General features: G+C 36.6%; 1 protein-coding gene across 2 annotated transcripts in view; it reads left to right on the plus strand.

Annotated features, from left to right (window-relative positions):
- CWC27 (CWC27 spliceosome associated cyclophilin) overlaps window positions 1-13,793 on the plus strand; it is a 182,848-nt gene that overhangs the window by 23,417 nt on the left and 145,638 nt on the right. Inside the window, exons 8-11 of one of the 2 annotated variants that reach the window (XM_057307279.1) lie at window positions 5,338-5,417; window positions 6,628-6,661; window positions 7,774-7,928; window positions 8,571-8,691. In XM_057307279.1, coding sequence (XP_057163262.1) covers window positions 5,338-5,417; window positions 6,628-6,661; window positions 7,774-7,928; window positions 8,571-8,598 — 297 coding nt within the window. In that variant the 3' untranslated portion in view covers window positions 8,599-8,691. Of the gene's footprint in view, window positions 1-5,337; window positions 5,418-6,627; window positions 6,662-7,773; window positions 7,929-8,570; window positions 8,692-13,793 lie in introns of those variants that run through there. The other variant, XM_026498896.4, reaches the window with a different exon arrangement.

A 13,793-nucleotide genomic window follows, 5' to 3' on the forward strand; every position in this document is an offset into this window, starting at 1 on the left:
TTGTACAAAGTAAAACAAACAAAATGCTTAACTTACTCTGACTTTAGTGAACTTGATAACCCAAAAGCAATCGGTGTTTGCTACAAGGTTGAAATGTGCAAGGATACCACTGCAGATACTTGCTCTCAAACCTGAAAAACACTTCAAACAGTGGAAAAACTAAGTAAATCCATTCCTTTTTGCCAAGAAAATTGCAACCTACAGTCCATTATCATGTGAATAGTATAAGCCTAGTATTGTGTCATCCTTTTTCTCTCATCTGACTCTGTGCTTTGTGATAAAATTATCAAATGTTTGTTTCTGACTCTCAAATCTGTATCTCTAGGCTGGCTTACTTTTCTTTTCTCCAGCAGCCTACTGGCCATCTCTCTATGTTTGAATATCTCACTAGTAACCCAAGTCCTGGCCAAGGCTTAATTCATTATCTTTGTTTCCCAGACTTTTCTCTGTTTTGTGACTTCTTTTTCTACTCCCTAGTATCAGTATCCTCTAGAGAAAAATTTTAGATTCTGACTTTTTTCTTATTCTTTCTCTGCAAAACCAATTTGTTGCACTGTTCTACCAATTTTTCATCCATGACATATCTCAAATCTATTTTTTCCTTTTAATTTATTTTGCTACTACCCTCGTTCAGGCCTTCATTTCTAGGCTGGGCTGCTGCCCTAGTCTACAGACCGGTCTCCCATCTCCTTGCTCTTCTTTCCTTTCCACTCATTACCACCACAACGGTCTTCCTGAAACCTCATCAAGATGTCACAATTGCTCTCTGTTGACTATAGAAATAAGGCCATGACCCCCCCCCCTTACCAACTCTGCCCCTTAGTTTAGTACTTCTTAAACCACTTAAAAACCACTGAAAATTCAGGTCCAATACTGTTTTAAAAATAAAAAATTAAATCCCTACACCCTCCTCAGACCTACAGAATTAGAATCTCCAAGAGAGGGGCCTGGAAAGCTGTACGTGAATGAATTCCTTGGAATTCTTATCGGGGAAATGTAGGAAACCCTGTGTTAGCAGATCTGAACTATTTTCTGTTCTACATGTATGTTTTGTGTTTTCCTTTCTGTATGTCTTTGTTCATGTTCTTTTCCCTGCCTGAAGTGTCCTGTCCCATTCTGGATGTCAAAGTCGTATTTATTTCCAATACCTAAAATACCATCTTTTCTAAATGTCTTTTCTTAATCATTCCTTTTTCTGATTTCTAACCTTTGCCTGTCTTGTGATACTTACATTTTCCTTTTAAAAACATCCATTTTGTTTTATTACACAAGAAACATATGACTGTGTTATCAGTGTATACTAAAACATTATACCCTTTTCTTTCTGCCTTATTAAGTGTGCAGAGTCCTAGGCTGTGAGCTCTCTGATGGTAAACTGTGTCATCTTTGAGTGGCAATGGGTTGAAGCAAAAAGAGCATGGATCTGGGATTATACACGTTCATATTGGCACTTTGCTTTCCACTGATACTCTGTGATTTTGGATCGCTGAGTCTCTCTGAGCCTCAAGTTTCCTCTTTGTAACAAGAAAATACCATAAGCCATTTAGAGTTGTGAAATAAGGATGTGGATAGTCATTACTTTGATACAATATGCAATCTCGGAAAATGTTTTTGAAAGTCAAATGTCTTAAGCAGTATACTCTGTGTTATAATTTATATTTGATTCTCAGAAAGCTAAAGAGTATCAAACAATCTCTGATACGATTGTGATTATTATGCAGAAGCTGCTGCCCTCATGCTAAAGCAGTCTAGAGGGTTGGCAGAAAACTTCACCAACAGTTCAGCTTTCTGGGGTTGGAAGTCTTAACTCGGCACAACTGCCCAAGTGCTCTTCCTGAGCCCTCCCACTGGGTCCTGGATAGTAGCGAGAGCACTGGGGTACACCTGTGTATCATGAAACCCAACAACCCGTCCTTCATGTGTGAATGCGTCTTGGTACATTGTACAGAATCTTTGGCTTACAGATTTCAGCTCTTTTGTCTGTTTAGATAATGGAGTCATGAATAAGTTTAGCTTGAGAAAATAGAACAACAATAAAGAAATCATTGAAGTTTATTGGCTTAGAGGAAAGGAAATTTCTCCAGAGGGCATGAGACAAATTGTAGAGTGAATCAAAATGGAAGTATATGTTATTTTCCTTTTGTACTGTTATTCAGACTTTGAGAACCCCTCTAATACATTTTACATTTGGGGTAAAATGAAACCTTGCTAAGAAAAAGAACATTAGCCTGAATATTGGAAAAGTATGACCAATAGATATATTTCTTAAAAGTTAGCCTTACTGTTTTTAAATGTATGTAATAATTAGAACCAAAGCCAAGTAAGTGTCTTTTACAACGACTAAGAACAATTTTCAGTTTCAGTGCTTGCATGAAATTAAATATTTCTAGAGGTCTTGCAAATAATTGTTTCATTATTCATTTGCTTATCAAGTTTCTTTTTTCAGTGACTCCACAGTGTGTTAAGCTTTATTCCAGAACCTGTCTAACATCACAAGTTAATAATTGGTAAAGTCTGAATTGGGGCTTTACTTTATGTGAAAGGAGAAATAAGATAGAGTGCCCTCTGGTTTGTGGATTATCAGTGTGGGATTACAGACACTACTTCACCCCACTCGTTTATTCATGACAAGGTGCCTCTCCCACACGGGTTAGTTTTCCTTCATTATTTATTTCAGTATCTTTCTACTACCTGATAAAATCTCTTTTAGAATAATAGAATTTTATAGCTCAAAGGGATCTAGTCCTACTTCCTTTCTTTATAGATGAGGAAACTGAGACTCTGGTTAAGTGACTTGCCAGACTGACTTCATTTCCTTTTTGATAGGATTACATGATAGGAGGATGCCATAAGAACATATTTTGAGTCCCGGAAAGCACATTGTCAGAGTCTCTCATGATATTCTTGTGGACAACATGAGGAAATGTGATCTGGGAGATAGTATAGTCAGATGGATTTATATCTGATGGAATACTTCTGCCCAAAGAGTGCTTTGTTGTCAACCTGTGCATGATTATTTGAACTAGTACGTTAAAATGTAAAAGGAGTACATGTAAATTCTGTGCTTGAGTTTAATGGAATCAGCTGAAGAGGTGTAAGACTTAATAGCCTGTAAGCCCTAGTTGAATTATTAAGAGTAAGGTGTCTGGAATTAGAAATTTAACATTCTTTGCATTTTGGGCAGTCACATTTTACAGCACTTTGTTCAGAACACATTTAAGAAGGATACTGACAAAAGAAAGAAAGAGAAAGAAAGAGAGAAAGGGAAAGAAAGAAAGAAACTGACAAATGCATTCCTAGGAAGGGAGGAGCATGAAGACAATGGTGATAAAGCCAAGAACCACTGCACATGAAGAATGTTCGAGGAACTGGATATACTTTGGAGAAGTAAAAACTAAGTAAAAATATGATCCTAGGCTTCAGACATTTGAAAAGTTTTTATGGAGGATCCCTCCTTTCATTTTGCTTTCTTAAATGATAGTTTTATTCATGTCTGTACTGCTTTAAAGTTTACTCCTGAATCTTTGTGTATAACTTAAACACAGATGTCAGAAAATATTTTTCAAGTGAAATCTTACAATCAGACAAGTAGTTTTCATGAGGCAAGTTAAATGGTAGGTCCATTATAAAAGTATCACAATAGCTAGATTTAAAAATAGTGATTAAACTGTGCCACATTCACAGTGATGCACACAGTATTTCTTTCTCTGAAAGATATGCCAACATTTTTACCTCAAATCCCAAGTTATAAAAAGGCTTTTTTTTCTCACCCAGAAAAAGTTATATTGATAGACAAATACACCACTTTTGAGAATAAAGTAAGAATGTTTTGTCCTATTCTTGTTTAGTCCCAGAAATTAAACTTTCCCAAAAGGTTGGGATCTGGGGGGTGGATACAGCATGAAGAGTGCCACTAGGCCTTCTGCACGGAGGTTGTAAGAAGTGTTGAACAGTCTAATTTATAAACTGTTTTTGCCTCATTAAATTGTATTAAACTTGATCTAATTTGTTTATATTTAAGTAATTTAAAAAACATGTTAATATATTTATAGTCATCTCATATTTCTGCTGTAACTAATTACCATAAATTTTATGGCTTGAAGCAAAACAAATTTAATATATTACAGTTCTGAGGTCAGAAGTCCAAAACAGGTTTCACTGGGCTACATATTGGGGTACTGGCAGGGCTGCCTTTCTTCTAGAGGCTCAGGGGAGAATCTCTTCCCTCAACTTTTCAACTTCTAGAGCCCATTTGCATTCCTTGGCTTGTGGCCCCTTCGTCCATCTTCAAAGCTAACAATAGCCCATAGAGTCTTTCTCATGCTGTATCATTATGAAACATACTCTCCTGCCTCCTTCTTAAGGACTTTTGTGATTACATTGGATATACCCTGACAATGCAGGATGATCTCCTCATCTCAGAATCCTTAATTTATCTGCAAAGTCCCTTTTGCCATGTGAGGTAACATATTCACAGGTTTTGAGCATTAGGATGTGGACATCTTTAGGGGGCCATTAATATACCTACCAGTCTCTTTGTATTTAAACTAAGTTCTGTGTAGTATACATGATAACAGAAATTGTTTGTAGTTCATTTTTAGTTCTAGAAGGTAGAACTAGGATTGTTTGGATAGTTGGAAATTACACATAGATTTTTTTTCTCCAATTATAGAGAGAACTGCCCAACATTGGAAGACATTTGAAAAGGAGTGGTTTGTGTGTGTGTCTGAGGAAAAGCTCTTTTCAGGTGTTGAAACACCGGCTGACTATAGTCAGTGATGTCAAGGAGATTCCTGCATTGGGTGGGAAACTAGATTAAGTGGCCTTTAAGACCTTTTCGTTTTTAACTATTAAGTTTTTTCTGTCTGTGCTAAAGGTCAAAGAATGTAATAGTCAGGGCTCTTTAGAGAAATAGAATACGTGCATACGTGTTATTCTGTGCAATATAGCCCGTATGTTTGAAAAAACAATTGTGTGCATTTATTTCAAATTATTCTTGTGAACTATCTTCTAAGATTTACTATCTGGGTCAAAGAATTAGTTTAGCTGTATGTAAGTCATACTGAAGATTTAGTGTTTGGAAATGTAATTAATAAACTTACTTTGAAGGATTTACCACTTTTTGGAAGAAAAGGTATTTTTAAAATAGTATTTTCAATCAGTGTGAGAGTTAACGTCTTATTTATAAAGCTTTAATTTATATTGGAAATTTCAGGAATATGTATCCTTTGCTAGCCATGTTATACCAGTACTAGATTTTACATACACGCGTTAACTTGTCCTTTTGGAAAACTTATTTCTTCCTCACTTATCATTATATTCTACATTTTTTCCTAGAGCATGAAGGGAAAAAGCAAAAGTAGTCATGACTTGCTTAAGGATGATCCCCATCTCAGTTCTGTTCCAGCCGTTGGAAGGTTAGTATGCTACAAGTGTGATCCTAAATTATTTTCTGGCTCAGATATTTTCTTGCTGCCTTTGTGAGAAAATGGTCAGTTCTCTCTCTCTCTTTTTTAAAGATTTATTTGAGAGAGAGAGCGAGAGCACATGTGTGGGGGTTGGGGGGGCAAAGGGAGGGGGTGAGAGAATCTCAAGCAGCCTCCCCACTGAGTGCAGAGCCCAGCGTGGGGCTCGATCTCACAACCCTGAGATCACGACCTGAGCAGAAATCAAGAGTTGGACACTTAACTGACTAAGCCTCGCAGGCATCCTGGTCAGTTCTCCTAAGTCCAATTTTTTTAACTCAGACAAATAACGAAAGCATTTTGGTGATGGAGGTAGCAGAGCCTCTTGCATAATGGAGGGAAGTACTCTGGCACCTTTCATTTCGTCTTGCTATCTATTTCTGTTGAACTAATTAAATTTAAAATTAATTGCTAAACTTAAATCTTGGGATTGTTTGAATATGAAAGGGTTTAGTTTAAAAGTTTAATGTTTAACTCAAATTACTTTGTTAGCTTTTTCCTTAAAGCATTTTTGTGCCAGTTGGCATGATGGGTAAACAAGGCAGAGTTGAAAGGTTTTCTGAAGAAGTCACCACATTTTAGACCAATCCATTGAGTAGTTATTTCTTATATATTTTAGTAGTTAACAGAAAATGTCTATCTCTGTTGCTTCCCTTGGAGAAGGGAAGATGTCTTACTGTTAAATACAATTGCACATGATATATTGGGCCAGTGCCTCAAAGGGGGATTAAAATGCTATTACATTGAGTTTAGCTTGCTTTCAAAAATTCTATTTAAAAAAAAAATCTTTTCTTAATATCCTTGTATTTGAAGGATTTGGTTTTTTCAGCCAGAGTACATCAAGCCAATGGAAGAAACTGTTTACTGCAATCCTTTGTTCATAAAAACAGCACTGTTGGTTGTTGTTTGCTTTTTTCTGTTAATTCTAGTAAATTAATATGTGTGCTCATGGAGCATACTTCTTATTCTATTTGTAAAAATGACTCTGTTATAGAATGTTTCTATTTGTTCTACAATTCCATTCTGAAATTCCTGTGTTGAAATAGGTTTTTGAACTGTTAATCCTAGCAAAATATTCTAAATTTTGATTAATCCCAAAATTTGAATAATTTTAGTAGTTTCACTTGAAGCTAAAATTTACTTATTTTCATTCTTTTCATAGTGAAAAAGGTGATGCAGTAGGAGATTCAGCTAACGTAAGTAATAATTTTAGTATATAGTTTGAACAATAGAAAATTTAAAATGTTTATAAAAATTTAATTTTTTCCTTAAAAGGTAGTATATGTTACTTTTATAATTATATATTTAAAATTTTGAAAAAAATTTAAAAATTTGAAAAGTAAATAATTTATTTTGATTGGACTATTTCCTTCCAAGTGTGTGTGTAGATGTGTGTGTATTTCCCTACAAAATTGAAATCTTATATGTGTATGAATTTCTAATCTGGTTTTTTTCTCCCTCTCACTACCTGAATACTCAAAATTCAGATGTCATTGATTTTATTTTATTATGTAAAAGTTTAAATGTTGATGCGTGGGTATCCTACATGGTGTATGAGAAAATGCTTGGATCGGTCATTTATAGTGGTAGTCCTTTATATACACAATTCAGAGGGTCCTCTTTCAAGACTATGGTGATCTTTCTTTATTAGTTGTATTGGGTAGTAAAGCTGATAAAGACCTAAAGGAGATGAAAGGGCGAGCAGTGCAGATACATGGAATATGAGTGTTTCGAGATAGAGAGAATACCAGCTCTAAAGTTGGCTGGTGTTGCTGGCCTGGAGTTGTAGGAAATTATGTCTGGGTGGTATAGAATGTTTGGGTTGTGAGTGATTTGGGGATCCACTGGAGGATTCTAAGAAGGGGAGTAACTGGTATGACTGAGATTATAGGAAGAAATCTCAGCTTCTCCACCTCCTCCTCATTCTACTTGAATTAATCTCTGGTTGAGGTCAGTATGCTGGCCAGCTGCCTGCAGAAGCCACGTCTCCCACTGGGAAAGAATAGGAATGTAGATAGACACAATATCCTGGGTGATACGGAGGGAGTACAGCCCGTGTTGCACAGAAGCGCTGTGGGTTCAGTGAGCAAACACTCCTTCTTTGGGTATCCCATAATTACATAGTTGGCCTAGAGCAGACCCCAGGAGTATTCCCACATGGACCAGATTCTTCAAGCCCTTACAGATTCAAGACAAAACAAAACAAAAACCAAAACTGGCCTAGAATGTGATGAGAGTCTGGAATGGATCTCTGGAAATTTAAGGGGAAATGGGATGCCTGGCAAATACTCCACTTCAATTTCTACAGGATGGAGAATATGAAGGTGCAGAGCTTGATGAATATATTGATGGTGATGAGAAGAAGCTGGTGAGAGAAAGAATTGCAAAAAAGTTAAAAAAGGACACAAGTGGAAATGTTAAGTCAGCTGGAGAAGGAGAAGTGAAGAAATCAGTTAGCCGCAGGTGAGTCAATTACTGTGCTTCTAGGTGTCAGTTTGTCTTTTTATACTTCACTTTAAATTAGTATTAAGTCCTCTATTCAACATTTTTTTAAACACTATTTTCATAACGTTTGATATGTATACCATTTGTGTGTTAGCCTGTTTGGAGGCCTAAAATAGACCAGTTTTAAAGTACTTACAGCAATGGTCCCATGAGTCAAATTCTACTTCATTTCTTTCTAATCTCTTCTTGAAAATCCTCTGTAAATTTTTATATGTGGGGTAAGCAACATATTAGTTAGATGTGGCAGGCTGTGTTTGTTTAATATGAATATGAACAGTAGAGTATTGTATGGAATGAAAAGAGAAGTCCTCAGATTTAGGTGAGTAAAATTTGTCAGAATTGGTTATGAAAGTATGTGGGTCTGAAAACATTCTTAAATATCTTTTCAAGTCTGATTTATACTATATACCTCTCCTAATCTCAGTGGTATCATAAAAGAAATTTCACCAAATGTCTGATGATAAAGAGTTGTTGAGTTTTGTGACTCCTGAAATTCAATTTAATTGAAAAACTCTCCCTTGTGATTCTGTTATTACAACTGTATGGTATACATTTTAAATAATATTGCTTTAAAGATTTTATTTTTATTATTTATTTCAGAGAGAGAGAGTGTGTGCCCACAGAGTGAGAGCAAGAAGCAGACTCCCCGCTGAACAAGAAGCCCGATGTGGGGCTTGATCCCAGGATACTGGGATCATGACCTGAGCCGAAGGCAGATGCTTAACTGACTAAGCCGCCCAGGCGCCCCTAAGTAATATTGCTTTATAAAATGTTTTAGGGGCACCTGGGTGGCTCAGTCAGTTAAGTGTCTCACTTCAGCTAGAGTCGTGAACTTGGGGTCCTGGTATCGAGCCTGTGTCAGGCTCCCTGCTCAGTGGGGAGTCTGCTTCTCCTTATCCCTCTCCCTCTGCCCTTCCCATCGCTCATTCTTTCTCTCTCAAATAAATAAATAAATAAAATATTTTAAAATGTTTTCTTTAGATCACCTACATTTGGGGATAAGAAAGATGTAACTACATATAAATAACATTCTATTTTTCTGCTATTTCTCAACTTCATATAGAAAAACTTTAAAAAAAAAATTAAAAATGTAAAACATTTCCAAGTTTTCATTGCTTCACTCCCTCAATTTTTTCCTTTATGTAACCAAAAAAGTAATTCCCAGAAATTCCCACTGATGGTATAAGCTTTATATTCAGAAATAAATACAGATTGCCTTTGGGCCACTATTGACAATATTTTAGTGCTTATACATCACATCAGCTCAGTAACTTTAAATCAGATTACATATATAATCAATATATTTTTTCTCTCTCTCATTCAAGACATGCATTTTCTGATAGTCAAGAGTTATGAATTTTTTAAAGATTAGGTTTATAATGTGACAAAAAATACATTTTCAGTTTTTTTAAAGATTTATATTTAGAGAGAGAGAGAGAGCACATGCATGAGCAGGGGGAGGGGCAGAGGAAGAGGGAGAGAGAGAATCTCACACAGACTCCGTGCTGAGCATGGAGCCTGATGTGGGGCTCCATCTCAAAACCCTGAGCCACCCAGGTGCCCCATTTTTAGTTTTTAATAGATGAAACAAATAGTTTTTATGTTTAAGTGCTTAATTCCTCAATTGTACTGTCTTATTGGCTTTTATACAATTTTCAATACTTGTATACCCTGTAATTAGTGTAGCTTATAATTTAGCAGAGCTGAATATTCTTTAAGAACTAAATAAAGCTTATTTGGCAAAATTTGCCTTAATAAATAGTGAAAACAACAAAACATCTATTTTAAAAAATATTTATTTATTTATTTGAGGGAGAGAGAGACCGTGCAGAGGAGCTGGGAGAGAGGCAGAGGGGGAGAGAGAGAGAATCCCAAGCCGACTCCCTGCCGAGCACAGTGCCCAACCTGCGGCTCCATCCCAGGACCCTGATATCATGACCTGAGCCAAAATCAAGAGGGGATGCTTAACCAACTGAGATACCCAGCACCCCCAAAACATCTATTTTTAACTGTTTCCCTCTCCCCTCAGATTTTTCAATATTCACATCCTTCTTTCTCCCTCCATGCTACCTCTCCTGCCTGCAAAGAGAAATAAAAGAAAAATAAGGAAACCAGGATAGAGGAGAAATTTCAAAGGGAAAATAGTTTTTCACTTTCTCTACAAATATCCATGCTTGTCTCATGACCATTTGAGTGCAAAAAAATTCCAAAATATTAGTGCTTTTGATTAGTTATACTAGCTTTATTATAGTTTAAGTCTCAAGCTACTTTTATGTTAAAAAAAAAAAACAGAAAATCTCTAAGAGACTTAAAAAATTGTAATGTGGTAAAAAAAATAGTTAAATTTAAAGAAGTATCACTACTCAGTCTAAGTTGAATTATACTGAATTATACTGGGTATAGCTGCCAGCAGATAGGATGTCCATGTGAAATCATTATGTGTTCGGATATTCAGCCTTTTCATCTGCATGTGCTAGAAATAGTCCATTATCCTTCCGTCATTTTCTGATTCAAGCAGTAAGATCAGGGAATAGACTAGCCTACCAGCGTTTTAGGCAAGGAGTATAATTTTACTGAAAATTTGTGGTATTGCTTCTGTTGGTAAAGAAATATCTGGGCCCTTTTAAAGCAGTTTATCACTTTGGATGTTAAATCTACAAGCAGGTTTGTTGAGTACTTAATGTGTAAGCTGGCGGATGGTATTTAACAATATAATTTTCAACAAATTTACACAGAGTAGAATCTTTTCCTAATAATGTATTCTCAGCAATGTCTCCAGTTGTTAACACTGTTGAAGACTGGCTAGGGGTTGAAGAGAAAAAAAGTCCAAAGCACTTCCTACCTTCTCTCCTTTCTTTTCTCTCATTATACCTCTTCTGACTTCTTAGGATTTATGTCCCTTTCCTCCTCCTTTTCTACATGTGTGGGTCTCACTCTCTCATCCAGCCCATCTTCTTTAAGCCTATACCTTCACTACTGGAATCACACAGCCATGTGCAAGTCCAGCCTCAGCTATGCCTCCAGGGCTTCTTCATTTCCCGCCCCCCAACACCCCCCCCCCCCCCCCCCCCGCAGTGCTCAGCTTCGACCTTGAACTCACTGTCTCTCACCAGATCACCTGGCTTCCTGCTCTGTGAAATAGGAGTAACTCCTTCCACTCATTCTTGTCTTTCCCCCTCCCTACCCTTTGAGACCAATTCTTAGTTCCTTCTCTGTTGCAAAGAGAGAGGAATCTCTCTACCAAAAGTGATTCCATCCTCTTTTCCATCTTTAGTTTTCTCTCTTCACTGGTTCCTTTCCTTCAGCTTATGAATAGACTTAAATCTCTCCCAGCATTCGAGAGCAGAAACAAATGAAACCATTCCATTTTATTTCTGTCCCCACCTTATTACTTCCCATTTATTTCTAAATACCTATCAGTTAGCTTCTCCCTCATCATTCCACTGAAACTACTCTCACTAGTTAGAAGGCCTTCTAAGTGACAAATCTAATGGCTACTTTGCAATTTTTGTTTTTCTTGGTGTCTGCTGTGGAATTTTGGGCATTTTTTATCTCTTGTTTCTTGAAACCATTTTGTTCGAGAACTTTGCTACTTAAATTGTGATCTGTAGACGAATAGCATTAGTATCACTTGGGAAGTATTTAGAAATGCTGAGTTTCAGGCTCTGTCGCACACTTGAGGACTCAATCTGCATTCTAACAAGAACTCCAGCTGATCTGTATGCACACTAACTTTTGAGAAGCACTCCTCTAGAATACTAATTTTTATTCCCCCTGTTACTGAACTAGTTCAAGTTTATTACCTCCAAGGTCAGCAACTTGGTAGTACCATCTCTGACTCCTCGGGGCATACATATTACACCTTTCTTACACGTCTGTGATAGTATGACATTAGTTTACACCTTTATTTCCTTCCTTGTGTACCCTTATACTATAACTTTCTTGAAGGCAGAGATTGTATCCATTTATGTTTGTATTTCTATAGTCATACATCATCGGTACCCAAATATTTGTATAAAAGAATGAACAACCTCAAAATGATTGATCTTTCTTTAACAAATCACTTTTACCTCTAGATCTTGTAAGTAACTTGCTTTTATTTATCACATGGGATTTATTGGTTTACCTGTCTATCCCTTGCCTAGACTAAATTCCTTCAGAGATTTTGTCCTCTTTATCTTTTCTTCTAAAAAAAGATTTTACTTATTTAAGAGCGAGAATGAGCAGGGGAGGGGCAGAGGGAGAGGGAGAAGCAGACTCCCCACTGAGCAGGGAACCAGATGGGGGCTTGATCCCAGGACCCCAGGATCATGACCTGAGCCAAAGGCAGATGCTTAACTTACTGAGCCACCCAGGTGCCCTGTGTCCTTTTTATCTTTACATTCTCCAAGTCTAGTATAGTAAGTAGATTGTCCTTAAAGTTTGTATGAGTGGATTAATAAATGAATAAATATATTTGTGATGCATTAGAGGAATGGTATTTCATTCCCAACTGCCCGGTAGATTCATGGGGGAACATTCAAAGAAATATTGATGGCCAGGCCCCAGTTCCACAGATTCTGAATCATTTGGTCTGAAGTGAAACCTGGACACATCCTCTTTTTTAACTTTCTAGCTTTTAATTGAAGTATGATATACATATAGAATATATTTGTCTTAGCTCTATTTCACAGTGCACGTATCATAATTATACAGCTTGCTAAATTTTTACAACCCAAATATACCTATATACCCATCATCAAGATCAAGAAACAGAAAATTCCATCACCCAGAAATCTCCCTCTTGCCCCGTTTTGGTTACTTCTCCCCTCTCCCAAGAGTAACTGCTTTTCTAACTTCTAACAACAGATATTAGTTTAGGGCAACAATACTTTGTAAAATCTCCCCAGATATACTAATGTGCCTCCAGGGTTAAGAACTCTACTCCCCACCACACACATACTCCCTTGATTACTTCTGAGGTACAGAATAATGCAAAAGTAGACTTAAAAAATCGTGCTGTCGCCTCAGATAATTTTTGCAGTCTAATGGTGATAAGACATTTATATCAACTGAATTTAGTTTTTATCTTTGAAAAACATAAAATGGTCAGTATAGTGGGACTCAAATAATTGTATAAGATATAAAATATGATGTTTGAGAATATTTGATGTTTTTAAAAGGTATGGTGCTGCCAAAGACCTAAATCAGTCTTTCAACCTTTTCTGTACATTCAGATCACCTGAGGACAGGCTCGACCCCACACTAAGTCAATCAGAATTTGTGGTATGGGATCATAAGTTTAAGCAAGCACCCCAGGTTATTCTAATGTGCACTCAGGGTTAATTGTAAGTTTGGGATTATTTGTAGATTGGCTTTTGGAAAATCATATTTTAAAATTGATTGTGAAGAATTATTTTTTTGCCTGTAGGTGGAGCTCAACTGCTGCAAGTTAATCCTATAAACCAAATTGAGTTGTCTGCCCTACTATTTTTTTTTTAATGATTTTTTATTATATTATGTTAGTCACTATACAGTACATCCCCGGTTTCCGATGTGAAGTTCGATGATTCATTAGTTGCGTATAACACCCAGTGCACCATGCAATACGTGCCCTCCTTAGTACCCATCACCAGCCTATCCCATTCCCCCACCCCCCTCCCCTCTGAGGCCCTCAGTTTGTTTCTCATAGTCCATAGTCTCTCATGCTATTTTTTAACATCTGTGTATTGATTCATAATAAACAACCAAAGAGTAAAATCAGATGTAACAAGCAAACCAAATAGTAATCAATGGTTTGTTGTGGTGATTATAATCATTATGGAAATTCGGTCTTTGTGTAAT

The sequence above is a fragment of the Ursus arctos genome, unplaced genomic scaffold (genome assembly GCF_023065955.2).
Source record: "Ursus arctos isolate Adak ecotype North America unplaced genomic scaffold, UrsArc2.0 scaffold_5, whole genome shotgun sequence".
In the NCBI taxonomy this organism is placed as follows: domain Eukaryota; kingdom Metazoa; phylum Chordata; class Mammalia; order Carnivora; family Ursidae; genus Ursus; species Ursus arctos.